Below are 17,565 nucleotides of genomic sequence, written 5' to 3'. Positions count from 1 at the left end.
TTATCAACTATTTCCTTTAATTCTATTCTTTGAAATCCCAACTTGTTGTTTACCCAACTTAGTGTTGTCCCAAAATAGTAATTGCTTGCAGTCTTGTTGAGAGTGAGTTAAAATTTTTATAGGGTAAAAGTGTTTTCTAGGAAAAAGTAGTGTGCAATTTAAATTACGCTAGTGTCTAAAGTTATCTAATTTCCAGAATATTGTCCAAATGTCCTAAAAATTGCATTTTTTTAAAAAAGTTAACACACAAAAAGTGTAGCAGCATCCTTAGTAAGATTAAATAAAACATGTTCTCTTTTTTTTTTATTAAACACACACTCACTTGTAATACATGGTCACAGTCACAAATTCACCCAAAAAAAAAAAATTTTCTGAAATTTTTAATAATCGATAAAGTATAGACAAATACAAAATTTCAATTTTGAAAAAATATTTATTTTACAGGTATTGTTATTAAATGCTGTTAAAGATGTGATCTCTGCATTAAAAGATCTAATAAATGAAACAGAAAAAATTTCAGATTCTGGTACAGTAGGAGATTCAATGAAAGCAATATCCAAGGTTATAATTTATTTATTGTTAATCCTTATGTGCAATTATTATAAAACCATAAAGCTACAATGAAAATTTTTTAAGCTTTTTGAATTTGTTGTTATTCATTTTGCTTAACTTATCTCCTTTTTTTTTTTAATTGTAGCACATGGTTACCAATTTAGCTTCTTTACTTAAAGCGGTTAAAAGTATTAAAAATGAATCATTACGTGGAGCAAGAGCTGTTGAGTCAGCATTAGAAGCAATTCAACAAGCAATTATTGTAAGTTCATAATTTTGATCTAATTGATCTAAGTGATGTTAAATTGACTAAAAATGAAAGTAGTTATCCTTATTACTTGTATTATTATTATTATTATCACATGCATAGAAAAATACATCTTCACCAATGCCAGATAAAAGAACGACAAAGAATATAACACCAGATGACCTAATTCAAGCAACTAAAGGTATTAATTTTGCAATAGCAAAAGTAGAAGCTGCAGGTGCTTCACTTAGGCAAGCTGACATAATTGAAGCTGCTAATGTTGGTCGCACAAAGTGTTTGGAGCTTTTTGAAGTTGCTCAGGTAAAAAAAGTTATTTAAATTTTTACAGTGATATTTTAAGTTGGCATTATTTGAAGTTGACATTATCTTCTTATTAATTAAAAAAAGTAAAAAAACATAAATTAATTAGGAAACTTATTATTTTTTTTTTTTTAATTTTAAAAAATATTAAGGCAATGATACAGTGTACAGAAGATGATATCGTTCGTGAGGCAATCGTTCACAGTGTTAATGAAGCGAATGAGATGTATTGTGGTGTTCTTAAGCATTTGGCCCAAATGCAAAATCAACCTGAATTAAAAGAAGAGTTTTCCACTCTAACTCAAAGAGTAACACAGTCTGTAGGAGAACTTGTGGGAACTGCAGAGGGTACTTTTTAAAAAATTTATGATTTTTTACTATTTTATTGCAGTATTTGAAAATTGAAATTTTTTATTTCAAATAAAAACTTTCTTTTTGTTAAGAAATCAATATGTTTCAGTCTAATCAAGTCAACATATATCAATCTAAACCTGCATTCCCTACTCTTAAGTTTGTTCTTAAGTTGTCAGATACCGGTAAGTTGTTTTTGTTTTTTTAATTTTTTAGTTTTTTAGAGATTTTTTAACTTTTAGTTGCCAACTTTGAGAATATATTTTATATTTATTTAAAAAATAATTTTATCTTCATTTTGAAATATATTGTAATTTATTTTTATATTTATTTAAGAAAACATTTTGCATCTATTTTGAATTGTATTTTAATTGGTTTTAAAACTATTGTCTGATAGAATTTTTTGCTCAAAAATATTTTTACTGGAAACATTTTGAAGTCGAAAGAGTAAGATCAAATCATTTCATTTAATTACCGTTATTTTTTTTCCAAATTTTCATTGCAAATAGAGTTTAACTTTTTTTAAATGATTAAGTTGTTAGGAATAAGTAATTGTTATTAATAGCTTGTAGTTATGCAATAGCTTCAATAGTTTGGTACTCATGTGTTAGTTATTTTTTTCATTGTTTGAATTTTCGAAATCATTTTTTTAATCTTTTAAACACTGTTTTCTTTTTGAAGTTCTTTTTGATAAAATTGGTAAAAAGGTTTTTTCTTTTCAGTTGGTTGATATTTTCCTTTTATTCAGTGATAAATGTTTTCCTTCTTAATTCATTCATAAATTTTTAGTCAATTTTTGCTTGTTTTTTTCTTTTTTTCTTTTTGTACATTTTTAACTTTGAAAAAAGTTGAAATAATGCTTTTATCTTAAACATAAGAAAATTCCTTAGAATTCATCCTTTTTTTTCTTCATCTTTTTACTAGTATATCTCTTTTATTCTCCTTTTATTAAAATTTCTTTTTCTGAGTCATTTTGTCAGTGGTTGTACCTAAAAAAATTTCTTATTATGAATGTAGTCATTTTGTAAGTAGTTGTACCTAAAAAAGTTTCTCCTTGTGATCATAGTTTTTTTTCTCCTTGTGATCATAGCTTTTGTCAACAATTTTATCAAATCAAATTTCTTCAAATTTTATCTAGGAAATCAAGTTTCTTAAGTAATTTAAAACTTTCTTTTGTAATTTTAGTTTGTTGCATTAAACACTTTTTCATTACTTATTGCATGAAACTTATTGCATTTTATATTGCATGAAACAGTTCTTCATTATTAATCTATTGCATGAAACAGTTCTCCATTATTAATCTATTGCATGAAACAGTTCTCCATTATTAATCTACTTATTGCATGAAACAGTTCTCCATTATTAATCTATTGCATGAAACAGTTCTCCATTATTAATCTACTTATTGCATGAAACAGTTCTCCATTATTAATCTATTGCATGAAACAGTTCTCCATTATTAATCTACTTATTGCATGAAACAGTTCTCCATTATTAATCTACTGCATAAAAACTTTATTATTCTTCTCTGTTATTAATGCAAGATATGGCACATGACTTGATCTTTTTTTAATTTAACAAACAGTTATGTTACAAAAATAACAAAAAAACATAAAAATATTTTTTTTTTCTTCCTAAAAACTTTATATGATTTTTTTCATATAATTGTTTTTATTAGTAGTGTTAGTATATTTTACTTAATAGTTATGTATAGGTAATATTGATAATTACGAATTTTTCTTCTCCTATATTAATTCATTTAATTTTGTTTTAGTAATTAATTTAAATTTTTAAAAGTAATTATTGTTTCATTTAATAAAGTGTTTGTTTTTTTCATTTAATTTTGTTTATAAAAGTTGTTTATATACTTCAAAGCTTCATATAACAAAAGGGAATTCCATGTCAAATCAGCAGGAAAAAAAAAAATGTCACCCCATGTTTTGGATTTTGCTAATTTTTTTATTTTATAGGGTTTATGAAAGTTAGGAAAATCTGAAATTTGGAACCTCCAACTCCTTACATTTGTTGAGATATTCACGATTTAATTTTTATATTTATGCTGACCCAGCATTTTTTTCAAAATAGTTTTTTGTTGTTAAATGGCAATATTTTATGAACAAAATGAGGTATCATCCTGGAATTTTGTACAATATTCCACATGGCAGATACAAATTTCAAATTGAAAATTTTTTTGACCACCTTAATTACATGTAAATTAGATAATCAAGGCATATATTTTGGGGGTATTTTGATGTTTAAAATGATGATGTCACCTTGATAATTTTTTTTGGAGGCATTGTTATAACTTACAATATTAAGTATCAAACATCACTAATAATAAAAAATATACTACTGCAATTTTGGACTTTTCTAAATGCAGCCTTTTAAGTAAAATTTTTTTTAAGTAAACCTTATATATAAAAAAAATAGAAATAAAGTATAAATTTATTATTGTACTCAAAAAGACTTTAACAATAACTTTTTACAACATAAAATTAAGATATAGTCAACTTTGTCATAAATAAGTTAGTAATAAATTTTACTTAAAAGCTTTACTTAAAAGGCTGCATTTAGAAAAGTCCAAAATTGTAGTAATTAATATTTTTTATTATTGGTTTGATATTATGTTATTTTTTATTATTATGTTTGATACCTATATTGAAAGTTATAAAAATGCCTCAAAAAAAAAATCAAGGTGACATTTTGAACATCAAAATACCCCAAAATATATGCCTTGATTATCTAATTTACATGTAATTAAGGTGGTCAAAAAAATTTTCAATTTGAAATTTGTATCTGCCATGTGGAATATTGTACAAAATTCCAGGATGATACCTCATTTTGTTCATAAAATATTGCCATTTAACAACAAAAAAGTGTTTTGGAAAAATGCTGGGTCAGCGTAAATAAGAAAATTAAATCGTGAATATCTCAACAACTGTAAGTAGTTGGAGGTTCCAAGTTTCAGATTTTCCTAATTTTCATAAACCCTATAACATAAAAAAAATTAGCAAAATCCAAAACATGGGGTGGTGGGTGACTTCAGTCTGCTAATTTGACATGGAATTTCCCCAAAAAGTTTGTTTTTTCATTTAATTTTGTTTTAGAAAGTTGTAAAAAATTTTAAAGTATGTTTCATTAAATAAAGTGTTCATTTTTTTGTTTAAGAAACTAATTTTATTTTACTTTAAGGAAAAAAATTTTTTTGTTTTAGAAAGTGATCTTGTTTGCTGCAATGATTCAAATGTTGCTGAAATCGGTTTGCTAGAAGCAGCAGCATCTGTTGAAGCATCTGTTAAAAAAATTACAGAACTTAATCCAAAAACATTTAAGAAGGTTTTGTTTTTTTTACACTTATTTTTAATTATTTAATTTGATTATTTTTACTGTTTTACAACAGTTTTAAAATTTGAAAAGTATAAAATAATAATAAATCATAATAGTTAAAACAATAATAATATAGCTTTTTTGCTATAAATTTATTTATAGATATTTAAATAAGATTTAATAGATTCTGATTTTTGTTATACATTCCTCATTAGAAAATCCTATAAAATAATTGAAATGAAAGTTATTTATAAAAAAAAACTATTTGCCAATTTTTACTGATTTTTCTCTCACCTTGTGTACCAATAACTACTATTTAACTGCAAGTACTATAATTATATATTAATTAATTTTTTTTAATTATTATTTTTAATAATAGTTATCAGGTTGATACATGAGGTCTAGAATCAATTTTATGTTACAGTGAATGAAATTTATTGTCTTAAATTTATAGAAGGTATAAAGTTATTTATTGATATAAAATCATGAATTTTATTGAATTATGCATATATACAAATTTTGCAAAAAGTATTAAAAATTGTTTCTACTAAAGTCTTGAAAAAGACAGCATAAGAAATATTTTGAAACGGTTTGAAAATGAAAACTAGGTGGATTACAGTTCGATTGCATTGTATAAATAATATTTCTACTAGTAATCTAGCATTACTAAGCAATGTTTTTAACAAAAATTAAAGAAAACTTTACTTATAAACCACAAATAAAGTTTACAAAAGAAACCTCAAAAAGTTTACCAAAGAAACCTTTCAAGACCTGGTGTCTCAAGATTTTAAAGAGTTAGTAAAAGTTTAACATAGAACTATGGAATGGATTCCTCAATTCATTTTCAATATTAGGGTGTTTAAAATTCAACAACAGGAGTAAATAACTAAAGGGCAATCTGATACAAATATTTTTTTTAAAAAAATGCATTTTAAAGTTTTTAATATACTTTTAGGTAATTTAAAATTCACAGATTAAGTTACTTATAATTTTTTTAAACATTTTCAGAAAGTTGGCTTTGAGTTAAATTTTGAAGATCGCATATTAGAGGCTGCAAAAGAAGTTATATCTGCATCTGCAAATTTATTAAAAGCTGCCTCTCTACAGCAAAAAGAGTTGCTTGAGACAGGAAGAGTATAACTTTTTTTTCATTTATAAAATCATTGTTAAAAAAGTTTCATCAATTTAAAATCTATTCTAAAATTGATATAATTTTTAAAGATTGCTGTGAATGGTACAAATGTTTATGTAAATTCACGTCAGTGGGCTGACGGCTTAGTGTCTGCAGTGAGTTTTCTTGCATTTTTATTTATATATGTGTGTGCGTGTATATATATATATATATATATATATATATATATATACATATATACTTTTTTGTATACAACCATTTTATTATATATTTTTTTATTATTGTAAAGAAATAAAAATATCATCAGATTAACTAGATACAAATATTAAATATGAAAATGTTGAAGGATTTTAAATAATTTTAATGTTTATAATATAAGTAATATATAATAAAAATTGAAATTGTATTAAAATTAAGTAAAGAATTTTCTTTTATAACTTGAATTCTATTTATTCTGTGAAACTATGAAATATTTAAAAGTTATTTGAGTAGTAACCTATGATAAAAAGTATTTTGGAGTAAACACAAAAAAGTAAGAATAAAAATGATGTCATTTTTATAATCAAAATCAGTAAGAAACAACTTTATTAGCTGCTCTGTGTTAATCATTAACAACTTTACAGGAAATCTTAGATTATTTTTATATTTAGGGCTTGTAATATTAGTGTATATTTTAAAATATTACTTAAATACAGTTGTTGTGCATATATTTAATTTCTTTAGTGAAACTTGATTTTCATTAACACTCAGTACATTAACCTAACACAAATCTTCTAAGTAAAATGTAAATTAGAATGTAAGGTCTCCAAAAAACCGCGGTTTCAGTTTTAATTTAAAAAAAACCATGGTTAACTGTGGTGTTCGGTTTTTATAAATAATGAAACTTATGTAAGTTAAGCATTGTTAATTAAAAAGTTATATAAACAAACTGTTCTAACATTAGGCCGGGTGAATAAAAATGAGCAATTGCTTTTACTCAGTAATTGGTCAGCTTTACGTGAAAAACATTTTCAAGAATTTTGCTTAAGTTTTTATTCGTTTAAAGCTGAACAATTACTGGGTAAATTGCTTAACTTTACGTGAATAAAAATTTGAGTAAACTGCTGAAGTTTTTATTTGTGTAAAACCAACCAATTACTGAGTAAAAGCAGTTGCTCATTTTTATTCACCCGGCCTATTATATTTATATTTCGAAATAAAACTTATAATGACTTATTTTTTTTTCAAAAAAACGATTTGACAGATAATCGTGATCTGATTTTTATGCAGAAACTAGTGCAGCTCAAAAAAATCCGTTCGACATCTGTTGATGTGGGCTTTATAGAGAGAATTGCATTATAAAAAGTTGTAATTTTTCAAGATTTTTTATTCTTTGCCCATATTTCGGTACAACAAAAACTCTTGCTTAAGCCATTTGAATTGATCAGTAGATTTAGGCAAGTGTGTGATGCTATTTTTATTGAGAAGTACGTTTAATTTAAACAGGTGAACTTTCCAATGTTGTAGATGGTGTTTCAGCTTGGTTCCTCATCATTAGAAGCAAATCCAAAAAACCTAAATGCAAGTTTTCCAGCAAAATTTAAAGTATTTTTTAATGTAACAAACGAAGGATCTTTTAGGCACTTTAACAACTGCATAACTATTCCATTAAGTTTTTCATTGGCGCGTTTTTTTAAATTTGAATGCAATAAAGATACGATTTCTGTATTCATAGCAAATAGTTTTGCAAGCATGAATTCAAAAACAGTAACTGCTGTTAACAAATTTGTTTCTTCTTTGCTAGGCAATTCCACTGTTAGTTTTGCTGACTCTAAAGCTGCATGTAATGAAGCTAATAACTAAAAATCTAGCTTATTGATTACATCAAGAGCATTTAATTCAGTAAATGTCTGGAAAAAATATTTCTTAGTTTTTAACAAAGGCACAGTCATTGAAAAAAGTGAATTCCAACAATGACAAACATCCGGATGCAGTTCAATTTCTTTACTGAATTCCTCTGTAACTTTCTTCTGAAAAATTTGATTACAAACTGATAACATTTTTATGAATTTCACTACTTTTTGTGCATTTATCAAAAATTCAGGGTAGTCAACATTAATCTCATTGTTTATTGATTCAAAACTAAAATTATTATTGTAAATTCCATGTTCATTTTCTTCTGAATCACTGTCCATTTGTTTGGAATAGGTATGTTTGTGTCTTTATTTTTATTTTGTATAGCGTGTCGCATACACCAAGATGAATTGCATGATTAAAGGAAAATTGATCAACAATGTCCTATAATTGCATGAGCTTCTTGTTGATTGCTGCATCATCTTGAGTAGAACCTACTTCATCTTTTTTAATACAGACACCAAATGAATTCAAATGATAGTTAATATTTTGTATTATACTTTCAGTTGGACCATAAACATAAACCATAAATTCTAATAAGGTCAGTTTTATAAGTTTTTTTAGATTTGCTTTCATGCAGGAGCACACCCATGTACCTTCTGTTCATCATGCGTTAAGCTGAGTTTTGTCCCATTTGAACTTTTTCAATAATTTTTTGTTTCACCACTTTCTTTTTATCTTGTTGGATAAAATTCATCACAGTTGTTGGACATTTAGGAAGACGATTTCCTCTTTGTTGAATCAATGAGCAAATAAATTTGTTGTTTGTTACCGTATTAATCGAAACGCCATCTTTAGCTAGACCAGCTACAATTTTTTTAAGGCTCGTTTTTTGTAAAATACTGTCCATGGTTTTAATCTTTTTTTTCCGATGGTGTATTTGAGCTGCTGCTTGATTCTCCAGTCAGAGGACTATTAATAGTAATTCCATTGCGTAAAATATGGTTTCATAAAGTTATTGTGGATCCATCGGAACATGTAACAACAGAACTGCTATTACAGATGCCTTAAACATCTCTTGAACTTGGAATTCTATGCCAGACAACAAATTTCCAAACAGATGACATGATTTATCTGGAAGAAATATATGTTTTCAAAAAATTAAATAATTGATAGAAACATTATCGTGAATTATTTTTATTAAATACCTTTATGTTAATATTTTCTTGAACCAAAATATATACAAAAAACATCCGTACATTTTTTTAAGCAATAAAAATCTTTAATATAAAGAATAGGCTATCCTATTTGAGTATTCGAATACTTTATATTTGAATATATTTGCATGTTTTATTCGATATTCAAACATTTTTTTGGAATACTTGAATAATTTTGAAATCGAAAAGATATGTTAAGCTTTCCAGCAAAATACAATCTAAATAATAAAATAAGAATTTAATTACTTACAAATTTGATTTTTTATACCTTTCTATAATAGATAAACATTCAAAAGACATTATACAAAAAAACCACCAAAACCACAGTTTGCAGTTATCAGTTAAAACTGATTGGAAACCTTATTAAAATATGTTTCTTATTTTATTTTTTTATTTTTTTTTTAATTAAGGTTTTACAATAAATTGTGTAGGCATAAACTGCCTGTCAACCTAATTATATAATACTTGACAATTACAGAGTTTGTAAAACTAATAGAAAATAAAATGTGGATTAGTCATAGAGAAGCCATTCATTTTTTAGATGATTGTCTAGAAGCAGTTTAAACGTTTTTAAAGATAACGCTGATACAATGTGATTAGGAAGAGAGTTCCATTTATTTATTATTCTTAGAGAAAAAAAATTCATACATAAATTTAATCGCGAAGATTGTTTTTTTAGTTTATATATATGACCACGAGTAATAAATTTACTATCTATTTCAAAAAGACTTCTGTCACTATTGTTGTTTTTGCACCATTTGTAGACGTTGATTAGGTCTGCACGAAGTAGCCTGTATTTTACAGTTGTCATATTTAATGCCAACAATCTTTGTTCATACGGTAGATCCTGTAATCCATTGATTCGTTTCGAAGCTCTTCTTAACACATTTTCTAGTTGCCGTTTGTCTTTGAGAAGTCCAGGGTTACAGATTGATCCACAGTATTCTAGGTGAGGGCGGACTAGTGCTGAAAATAGTTTTTTGAAGGATAATAAGTCTGGATATGATGTAAATGTTCTTTTTATTATTCCTATTATTTGTGTGGCTTTGTTGACTTGAATAGTTGTGTGTTTGGAAAATAATAAGTTCGAATCTATGTGAACACCTAAATCACGTTCGCAATTTGTGGTTTTAATGTTTACTCTTATATTTTTTTCTGGATCATGCATATTATAAGTATGGGATTTGTTGTTGTTTCCTAAGTGCATTACAGAACATTTATCAATATTAAATTTCATTCCCCATTTTTGAGACCATGTAACAAGAGCGTCGATGTCATTTTGTAATTCTTGCGCAGATTGAGTATTTTCAATAGAACGGAAGATTTTGGTATTGTCAGCAAAAAGAGCAGCTTTTGATTTGATTACTTCAGGGATATCGTTGACATATATAATAAAAAGTAAAGCTGAAAGGACGGAGCCTTGGGGAACTCCACTTTTAACGGGTACCCAGTTTGAATAATTTCCATTAACAACAACTCTTTGTCTACGGTTTTTCAAAAAGTTTTTAATCCAATATAGTATTGATCCATTTATACCATAAGCTTTAAGTTTCGAAATAAGAAATTATTATATTGATCCACTCTCAAGTACTTTGTTAAAAATAGTAGATAGATGTTTAGACATTTGAAAGCAAGTTTTCTTAAATATTATTGGGTGTAATGCATCAGGGCCTGGTGATTTAGATGAGTTTAGACTTGTATGGTTTAACTTGTATGGTTTCTTTATTACTTATTATATTTGTTATATGATATCTTTGTTATTTGTCTTATGTACTATATGGTATTTTATTATTTTGTTATACTTTTTGTATGGTAAATATAAATATATATTTTGTGTGTGTGTGTATATATATATATATATATATATATATATATATATATATATATATATACATACATATATATATATATATATATATATATATATATATATATATATATATATATACATACATACATACATACATACATACATATATATATATATATATATATATATATATATATATATATATATATATACATACATACATATATATATATATATATATATATATATATATATATATATATATATATATATATATATATATATATATATATATATATATATAAGGGTGGAGCTTATTTTAACGGGGGAAAAAAAAATTTTAATTTTGATGGTCCTACCCTTTTAAGTTGTTCCTTTCACGAAGAAAACACTTCTATAAAAATTTCAGCAAAAAATATTTATATTTAGGGGTAGCTCAAGTGCTCCAAACTTTAGAAAGTTTTGAAAAACTTGACAGATTAAGAATAAATTAATGATTATTTTTCATTTCTTATTACATCACAGTAATCATTAAATGTTATAATTTTTGACAATCATTGATTAAACATAAACAAATTTAATAAGTTTTTTAGTTTCACAAACTATATATTTGAGATAATACAACTTCACGTCGTACGAGTACTGTGTAAAATACGCAATTATTGTCATGTTTTGCGATATATAAAATTTTTAATTAAAAATATGAAGTTTAAAATTAATTAACAATAACTCTTGAGTTTAAATGTTCTACTCTTTTGCTGGCTTCTTTCGGCTGTCTGGGTAGGCTCAACAATGTTCTTCTACATCTTGTAGCAGAAACCAGAGTTGGGATTCATCGCGAGTGATAAGTCCACTATACTCCTGGATTAGTGCAACTCTTCCTTCTGCATGATCATTTACCACTTTCAACATGAAAGTGGTAAATGATCATGCATGGCTCTGGGGCTCATAAACCGAATTCCTCTTTCAGGTACGGCACCAAGAAAGATAATTTCGATTTCCAAAAACTCCCTGTAGTCATCTCTAGGTTGACTTTGTTGAAGGTTCTTGTTACAAAATTCGATTGTGCTCTCTCGAATATCTTCCACTAGATCAGCTACATCACTTGCCATTCCAGTTTTATATCTGTCGGTATCCATTAATCCCCATTTCTCTTGAAATCTCTTAAAGAGAAGAACCTCTGGAGCAGACGTTGACCCCATGCATACTTGGAATACGCACCCATGATGAGTTCCATAATATGATGTTGGCATGCAAAGTACAGAAGCTCCTTGCCAAGCTTTTGCTCCAGAAGAACACATGCACCAGCATTTCTGCCTGTGTTGGAACTTGTTGTATCAAAACAAATGCTATTGGTTATATTCCAATCTTCTGGGGAGGCTCAAGCTTCTGCCTTCTTTGGGGCACATTGCCCCAAAGAAGGCAGAAGCTTGAGCCTCCCCAGTTCCAGATAACAGCTTGGCACCAGTTAAAAGTTGAGAAACACTTTTGCCAGAGTTTGCCGTCCCAATGTACAATCAAAGGAATTTGAATATGAAACTCTACTTTTAAACTTGCTGATCTCTGGGCTCGATGCTCTTGCCTTTGTCGACGTATTGAATCTCGATTTATGGCAAGATTGTCAATATTTTGACCCAAACTTCTAGCTGTTTCAGCAATAACAAATGCAGCTTTGCGATGAGATAATTTGGTTCTGTCTAGTGCAGCTGCCAGACCTGGCGCAAAATAGATTTTGTGCCCCTCTTTCTTTTTGCTGGAGTACAAAATGCGCTGCCTGCAACTGCTCCAGCGGCACTCTCCTCTTCAGTTTCCACATTTTAATTATCTTCTTCAAATGATGAGCAACTTTCAGTTGCAGTCTGTATGTGCTGCATATCCTGATCTTCGATTTGTTGATGCCTGAAATCCAGATTCCTTTTTCTTTTGGCTGCCCTTTTTTCTTTCATTGTCAAAGTTAGATCTAATCTGGCCATTGACCCTCTCTTTCCTTTCTCTCGCTGTGCAAACAAGAAGTCTTTGTCTTCTTGTTTGCACAGCGAGAGAATTAGCATGAGCCAAATCAAATAAATCATCCAATCTGGAGATAAAAGAATCTTCTCTTGCTTGCTGAGTTGCAGATTTTCTTTATTTTTTTTAGCAAACACCATTCTTCAAACAATTGTTCCAGTTTTGTATGGCAATTTTGATGTTCTCACATTGAAATTCGAGCTTTCTGCCAAAACTTAGCAACCTTATTAACTGTAACAGGCGATGATTGTCGAACAGTTTCTTTTAGGTCTATGTGGTGATACAAAAACAAACCAAGAGCTATACGCAAAGATGGAAGCTTACTTCCTGTGAGTTCAGCCACAGAACCTCCAAGTAGATACACCTGTGTTTTAGATCTAGTTGCTGCTGACATTTTTCTATATTCTAAAATAAAAAGAAATTCACATTATTCAAAGTTAGCTTATATTGCAGAATGTATTAATTTGTTTTAAAAAAGAATTTCATTCAGATTACCCTGTGCATTACCATTTAATAAAATACCATTTAAGTTTATTTAACCAACCAATAAATGGGAAGGAATAAACAGGCCAGAAGGGCCGCAAGAGAAAATAAGCAACAAAGTGCATATGAACCACGCAGGGTCGTAAAGAGAAAAGGGTTACACATACCCGGTAAAAGTAAACGCCTTCTACAGTATGCCTTGCTCCCGAAGGGAGCTAGGGAGAATTGAGCCACTTCTATATTTTGCCCAAATGAGCCCATATTTGGTAGTAATTATTTGTATATATAAAGGAATAGAATGGGAGGGTAGGACAATCAAAATTTGAAACTTAAAAAATAAGCTCCACCTTAATATATATATATATATATATATATATATATATATATATATATATATATATATATATATATATATATATATATATATATATATATATATATATAATTATACTCAAATAGTTTTCAATGAGGGTGAACTGCACAACTGTGGGGCAAAAACATTAATTGCTTCTTTTTTTTAGCCATATTTTGACCACTTTTGACTGATGGCTAGTTGCCCTGTCATGCATGAAAGTATCAAATTTTTTAATTTGATTTCAATTAAACACATTGAGTTTCAAAATTTTCAAATAATTTGTAGTTTCACCTTGTTGTAAAAGGTGTAAACCAGCATGGCTGTTGGCAGTGATGGCACACTAAATCATAATTGCTGGACATTGCTTTAAGTGCATTGGAGAACATGTCACATCTATAATTATGAGTTGTTTGTCATTTAAGACAAAACTGTAGATTGCATACATTAATTTATTGTTCTAGATTATTTGATATGTTTGAGTTTATTGACACATTTATATAATAAATCAAAAAATTAATGATGAATGCTTTAATTTACACAAATTAAATTATTTTTCAATATTGGAAATATATGTTTTTAGGCTTACTTGGTAGTTTCAACAACAGACTCACTTTGTGATTCTGCTAATGGTTTAGTGCTTGGGAAATCAAGTCAAGAAAAATTAATAGCTGCTGCACAGGCAGTTTCTGCTTCTACTGCTCATTTACTACTTGCCAGTCGTGTTAAAGCTAGTCCTTTTAGCAAAGTTCAGAAAAATCTTCAGGTGAATTTTATATTTCTAAAAAACTTAATATCAAAAGTTACTTCAAATAAAAAAATTTCTATCTAATAAATATTTCTATGATTTTAAATTTTAAATGTTTTAGATTTTAAATGTTTCTATGATTTTAATGTATTATTGTTCTCCATCATGAGATGGAGAACAATATTATACGAGATATAAGTTATATCACCTAATCATACAATGTATTTCTAAGTATTATGGTATATATGAATATATCTCGTATAATCATATAACATTGAAACATATGCGAAGGAATACACCAAATTTTGACAAATAATAAAAAATAAAAAAAAGTGAAAAAAGTAAATTTCTATAAAATTTAATAAAGGTTTTAAATATTTTGTGTGAATTTAAAGGTTTCAAGGTAAAAGGTTTATTAAAAGTTATAACTTTACTTTTAATGATATGTGAGAAACAATGGTGTGATTGTATTGGCACCTGCAACTATGACCACTAAAAAATTAACTTGTTAAGGTCCTTTTAGACCAAAATTTAAAAAAAACGCTCTCTAGATGAGGTCCACAGGTAGAGTTACCTAACCATGGCTGTAGTGAGGAAATACTTTCATGCTGCTTTATGTAGATGGATTCGAAGTATAAGTTTTACATTAGTATTAGTAGAAGTTAACTATGGTATAAAATAGTTTCTTTCCTGATTAAACACTAATTTCAATAAAATATACTTTAGCAGATGAAGTTGCGTCACAATAGGATTTTTTTAAAGTATTTGAAGGCAAAGACTTTTAAGTCCAGGCTAGTCTACAAAATTTTGCATTAGCTAAAATTCTGTAGGTTAGCCTTGCACTCTTTCTTTATCTAATTTTTATCTAATAGGCTGAAGTAAATGTAATTTTGTGTTGTAGAATAATTAACACAACATACTCTTGATTCTACTCATGGTTTTGCTATAAAAAAAAGTTAGATTATTACAAGGATGAAAACGCTTAATACTAAAAAGTATCTTAGAAGGTTTCTAAGAAATATTTATGTTCTAAGAAATATCGTTTGAGTCAAGTTTTCTCTTATAATTTAAATAATTGGTATTTAAAAAAGTATTAAAACCATTGTTACTACAAAATTGTGGTGATCACTGTTCACCATAATTTCTTCACCTGCTTGCTCTTAGTCAGACTAATTTAAATTTGGTTGAGGATAGTTTGATTTTTTGTGTTAAATGCTGTTGTTCTCTGATTTGCAAAGAATACAATCTATGGTTGGCCTGAGCATGTATGTACGTTAAAATTTGCCATAAAAATATAAGAAATTTTTATCTGCTTTTATTTAGCACCACTTCATTCATCTTTCTTTTTTCCAATTTTTTTTTAATAATTTATCCTTCTCAAGGCTCAAGAAGAAGCCAATACAGTGGAGGAAACTACTCTATTTTTTTGTTTATTTGTCATTCTCTTAACCTTAAGCTGAAACACAAGCTGCTGATCACACTCAATCTATTTCTTTTTAAGAAATTACTAAATCTATTATTTTAATTCACAAGTTCTAAAGACTTTTGGAAAATAATGTTATTAACAAGTCTTATCTCCCATCCAGCAAGTGTTACATATCATCTCTCCCTGACATTCGAGACAAAAAAAGTCCATAGCTTTTAGTTCCGACATTCCTGTTTTACACAGTCTTTCAAGTGTTCGGTATAACTCTATTCAAAACTATTTAAAAAGTGCTGAAACTTTTCCTTTTGTAGTTTTTTTTAACTATTGTCCAATCGTTTTTTGTTTTGTTTTGAGTTTAATAACTTTAGATTTTTTTTTTAACAATTGTCTTTCTAACAATCAGTATAGATTGTCTTTCTAACAATTACTAGAGATTTCTATTTATGATTAGTCAACTTTAACTCACGATATCGCTTAAATTATGAATTTAAGCGATGCTGCTAAGTAAGGGTAATTGTTTTTATATATATACATATCAAAGGTATTCAATAAAGTCTAGCATGTAAAGCATGTTGGTCTTTTCAATAGGCTCTATATATTAATATTTTTGTTTATATATATTTGTGTGTGTTTTAACAATAAATTCTCTCAACTTAAAGCGACAATAAAGTGTGTATACACCAGTGAATAACTTTGTAAAACTGCATACGTACGCATGTAGTTTTACAAAGTATACGGTAGTGGTGTAGTGGTAAAGTGCTCGCTCCCCACCACGTCCAAAGTATGCGGTAGTAGTGTAGTGGTAAATTTCGATCCCCACCACGTCCCTAGTAGTACCGTGCCCAACTCGTTTCTCCGCGCAGCGGCCTTGTTCGTCAAGTTTCGTGTATAGAGTTGAGAGAGGGTTATAACCACTATTAAGTAGCCTCCTCGTCTGTACTGGCCTTCTTGGCCTTGAGGAGGTGAATAACAAAAAAAAAAAAAAAAAGCGTGTATGTAATTTTACAAAGCGTAACATAAAGCTTTTTAATTAACACGAATTCTTCTTTTGAAATAAAAAAAAATCATTTTTAAACTCTAAACAGTATTTCTTCTTTTTTTAATTAGGAATTAAGATTCAAATTTTAATAACGACGAATCTTTTTAATGAATTTAAATTTTTTTTAGGCTGCCGGTGCTTCAGTGAAAAGTGCTACTGAGAGGTTGGTAAAAACGGCTAGAGAAGGCGTTTTGTATGATGCTGAAAACATCGAATCATATAAAAAAGTTCGTCGAGGTACAAAAACATCAGAAATTATTGAACAAATTGAAGCTCAAGAAAATATTTTAAAAAAAGAACGAGAACTGAACTTAGCACGTCGGCGACTTGAGGTTTTGAGAGAACAACAGTACGCTAAAGAACGAGCCGATGGCTATTCTGACGATGAATCAGGAACTAGTTTTTAAAAATTTATAAACTCTTTATTGTAAAATATTTAAAATCTTCTGTATTTATTTTAATTTATTTAAACGTAAATCTTTTTTTAATATATTTTTTATATAGTTTGTTATTTTTTCAGAAAAAATAATGTTAGTTTAATTTTATTGTCGGTTGACAATTCATAACATAAAACAAAAGTACGTACAATTAGCTCCTGAGCAATTGCCATCCGAATCTCGACACCTAAAAAAGTTGTAATCTAGAGTTTTACCACCAGGACAAGCAACACGTTGGACGAGCGTACATATATCGACTTATTTTAAAGGAATAGGCTAAGTG

The 17,565-nt window shown here is 27.8% G+C and overlaps 1 protein-coding gene across 1 annotated transcript in view; it reads left to right on the top strand.

The window, feature by feature from the left end:
* The window catches only part of LOC101241044 (talin-1), an 81,165-nt gene extending 63,821 nt beyond the window's left edge, over positions 1 to 17,344 (top strand). The window contains exons 34-43 of the mRNA XM_065791073.1: positions 445 to 561; positions 698 to 814; positions 923 to 1,120; positions 1,273 to 1,468; positions 1,564 to 1,656; positions 4,686 to 4,807; positions 5,807 to 5,932; positions 6,020 to 6,085; positions 14,216 to 14,398; positions 16,974 to 17,344. Coding sequence (XP_065647145.1) covers positions 445 to 561; positions 698 to 814; positions 923 to 1,120; positions 1,273 to 1,468; positions 1,564 to 1,656; positions 4,686 to 4,807; positions 5,807 to 5,932; positions 6,020 to 6,085; positions 14,216 to 14,398; positions 16,974 to 17,252 — 1,497 coding nt within the window. The 3' untranslated portion in view covers positions 17,253 to 17,344. The remainder of the gene's footprint in view (positions 1 to 444; positions 562 to 697; positions 815 to 922; positions 1,121 to 1,272; positions 1,469 to 1,563; positions 1,657 to 4,685; positions 4,808 to 5,806; positions 5,933 to 6,019; positions 6,086 to 14,215; positions 14,399 to 16,973) is intronic.
* Positions 17,345 to 17,565: the final 221 nt, after the last annotated feature.

This window comes from Hydra vulgaris, chromosome 02 (assembly GCF_038396675.1).
Source record: "Hydra vulgaris chromosome 02, alternate assembly HydraT2T_AEP".
NCBI classification, from domain to species: domain Eukaryota; kingdom Metazoa; phylum Cnidaria; class Hydrozoa; order Anthoathecata; family Hydridae; genus Hydra; species Hydra vulgaris.
This window is presented reverse-complemented; position numbering and strand designations above follow the sequence as displayed.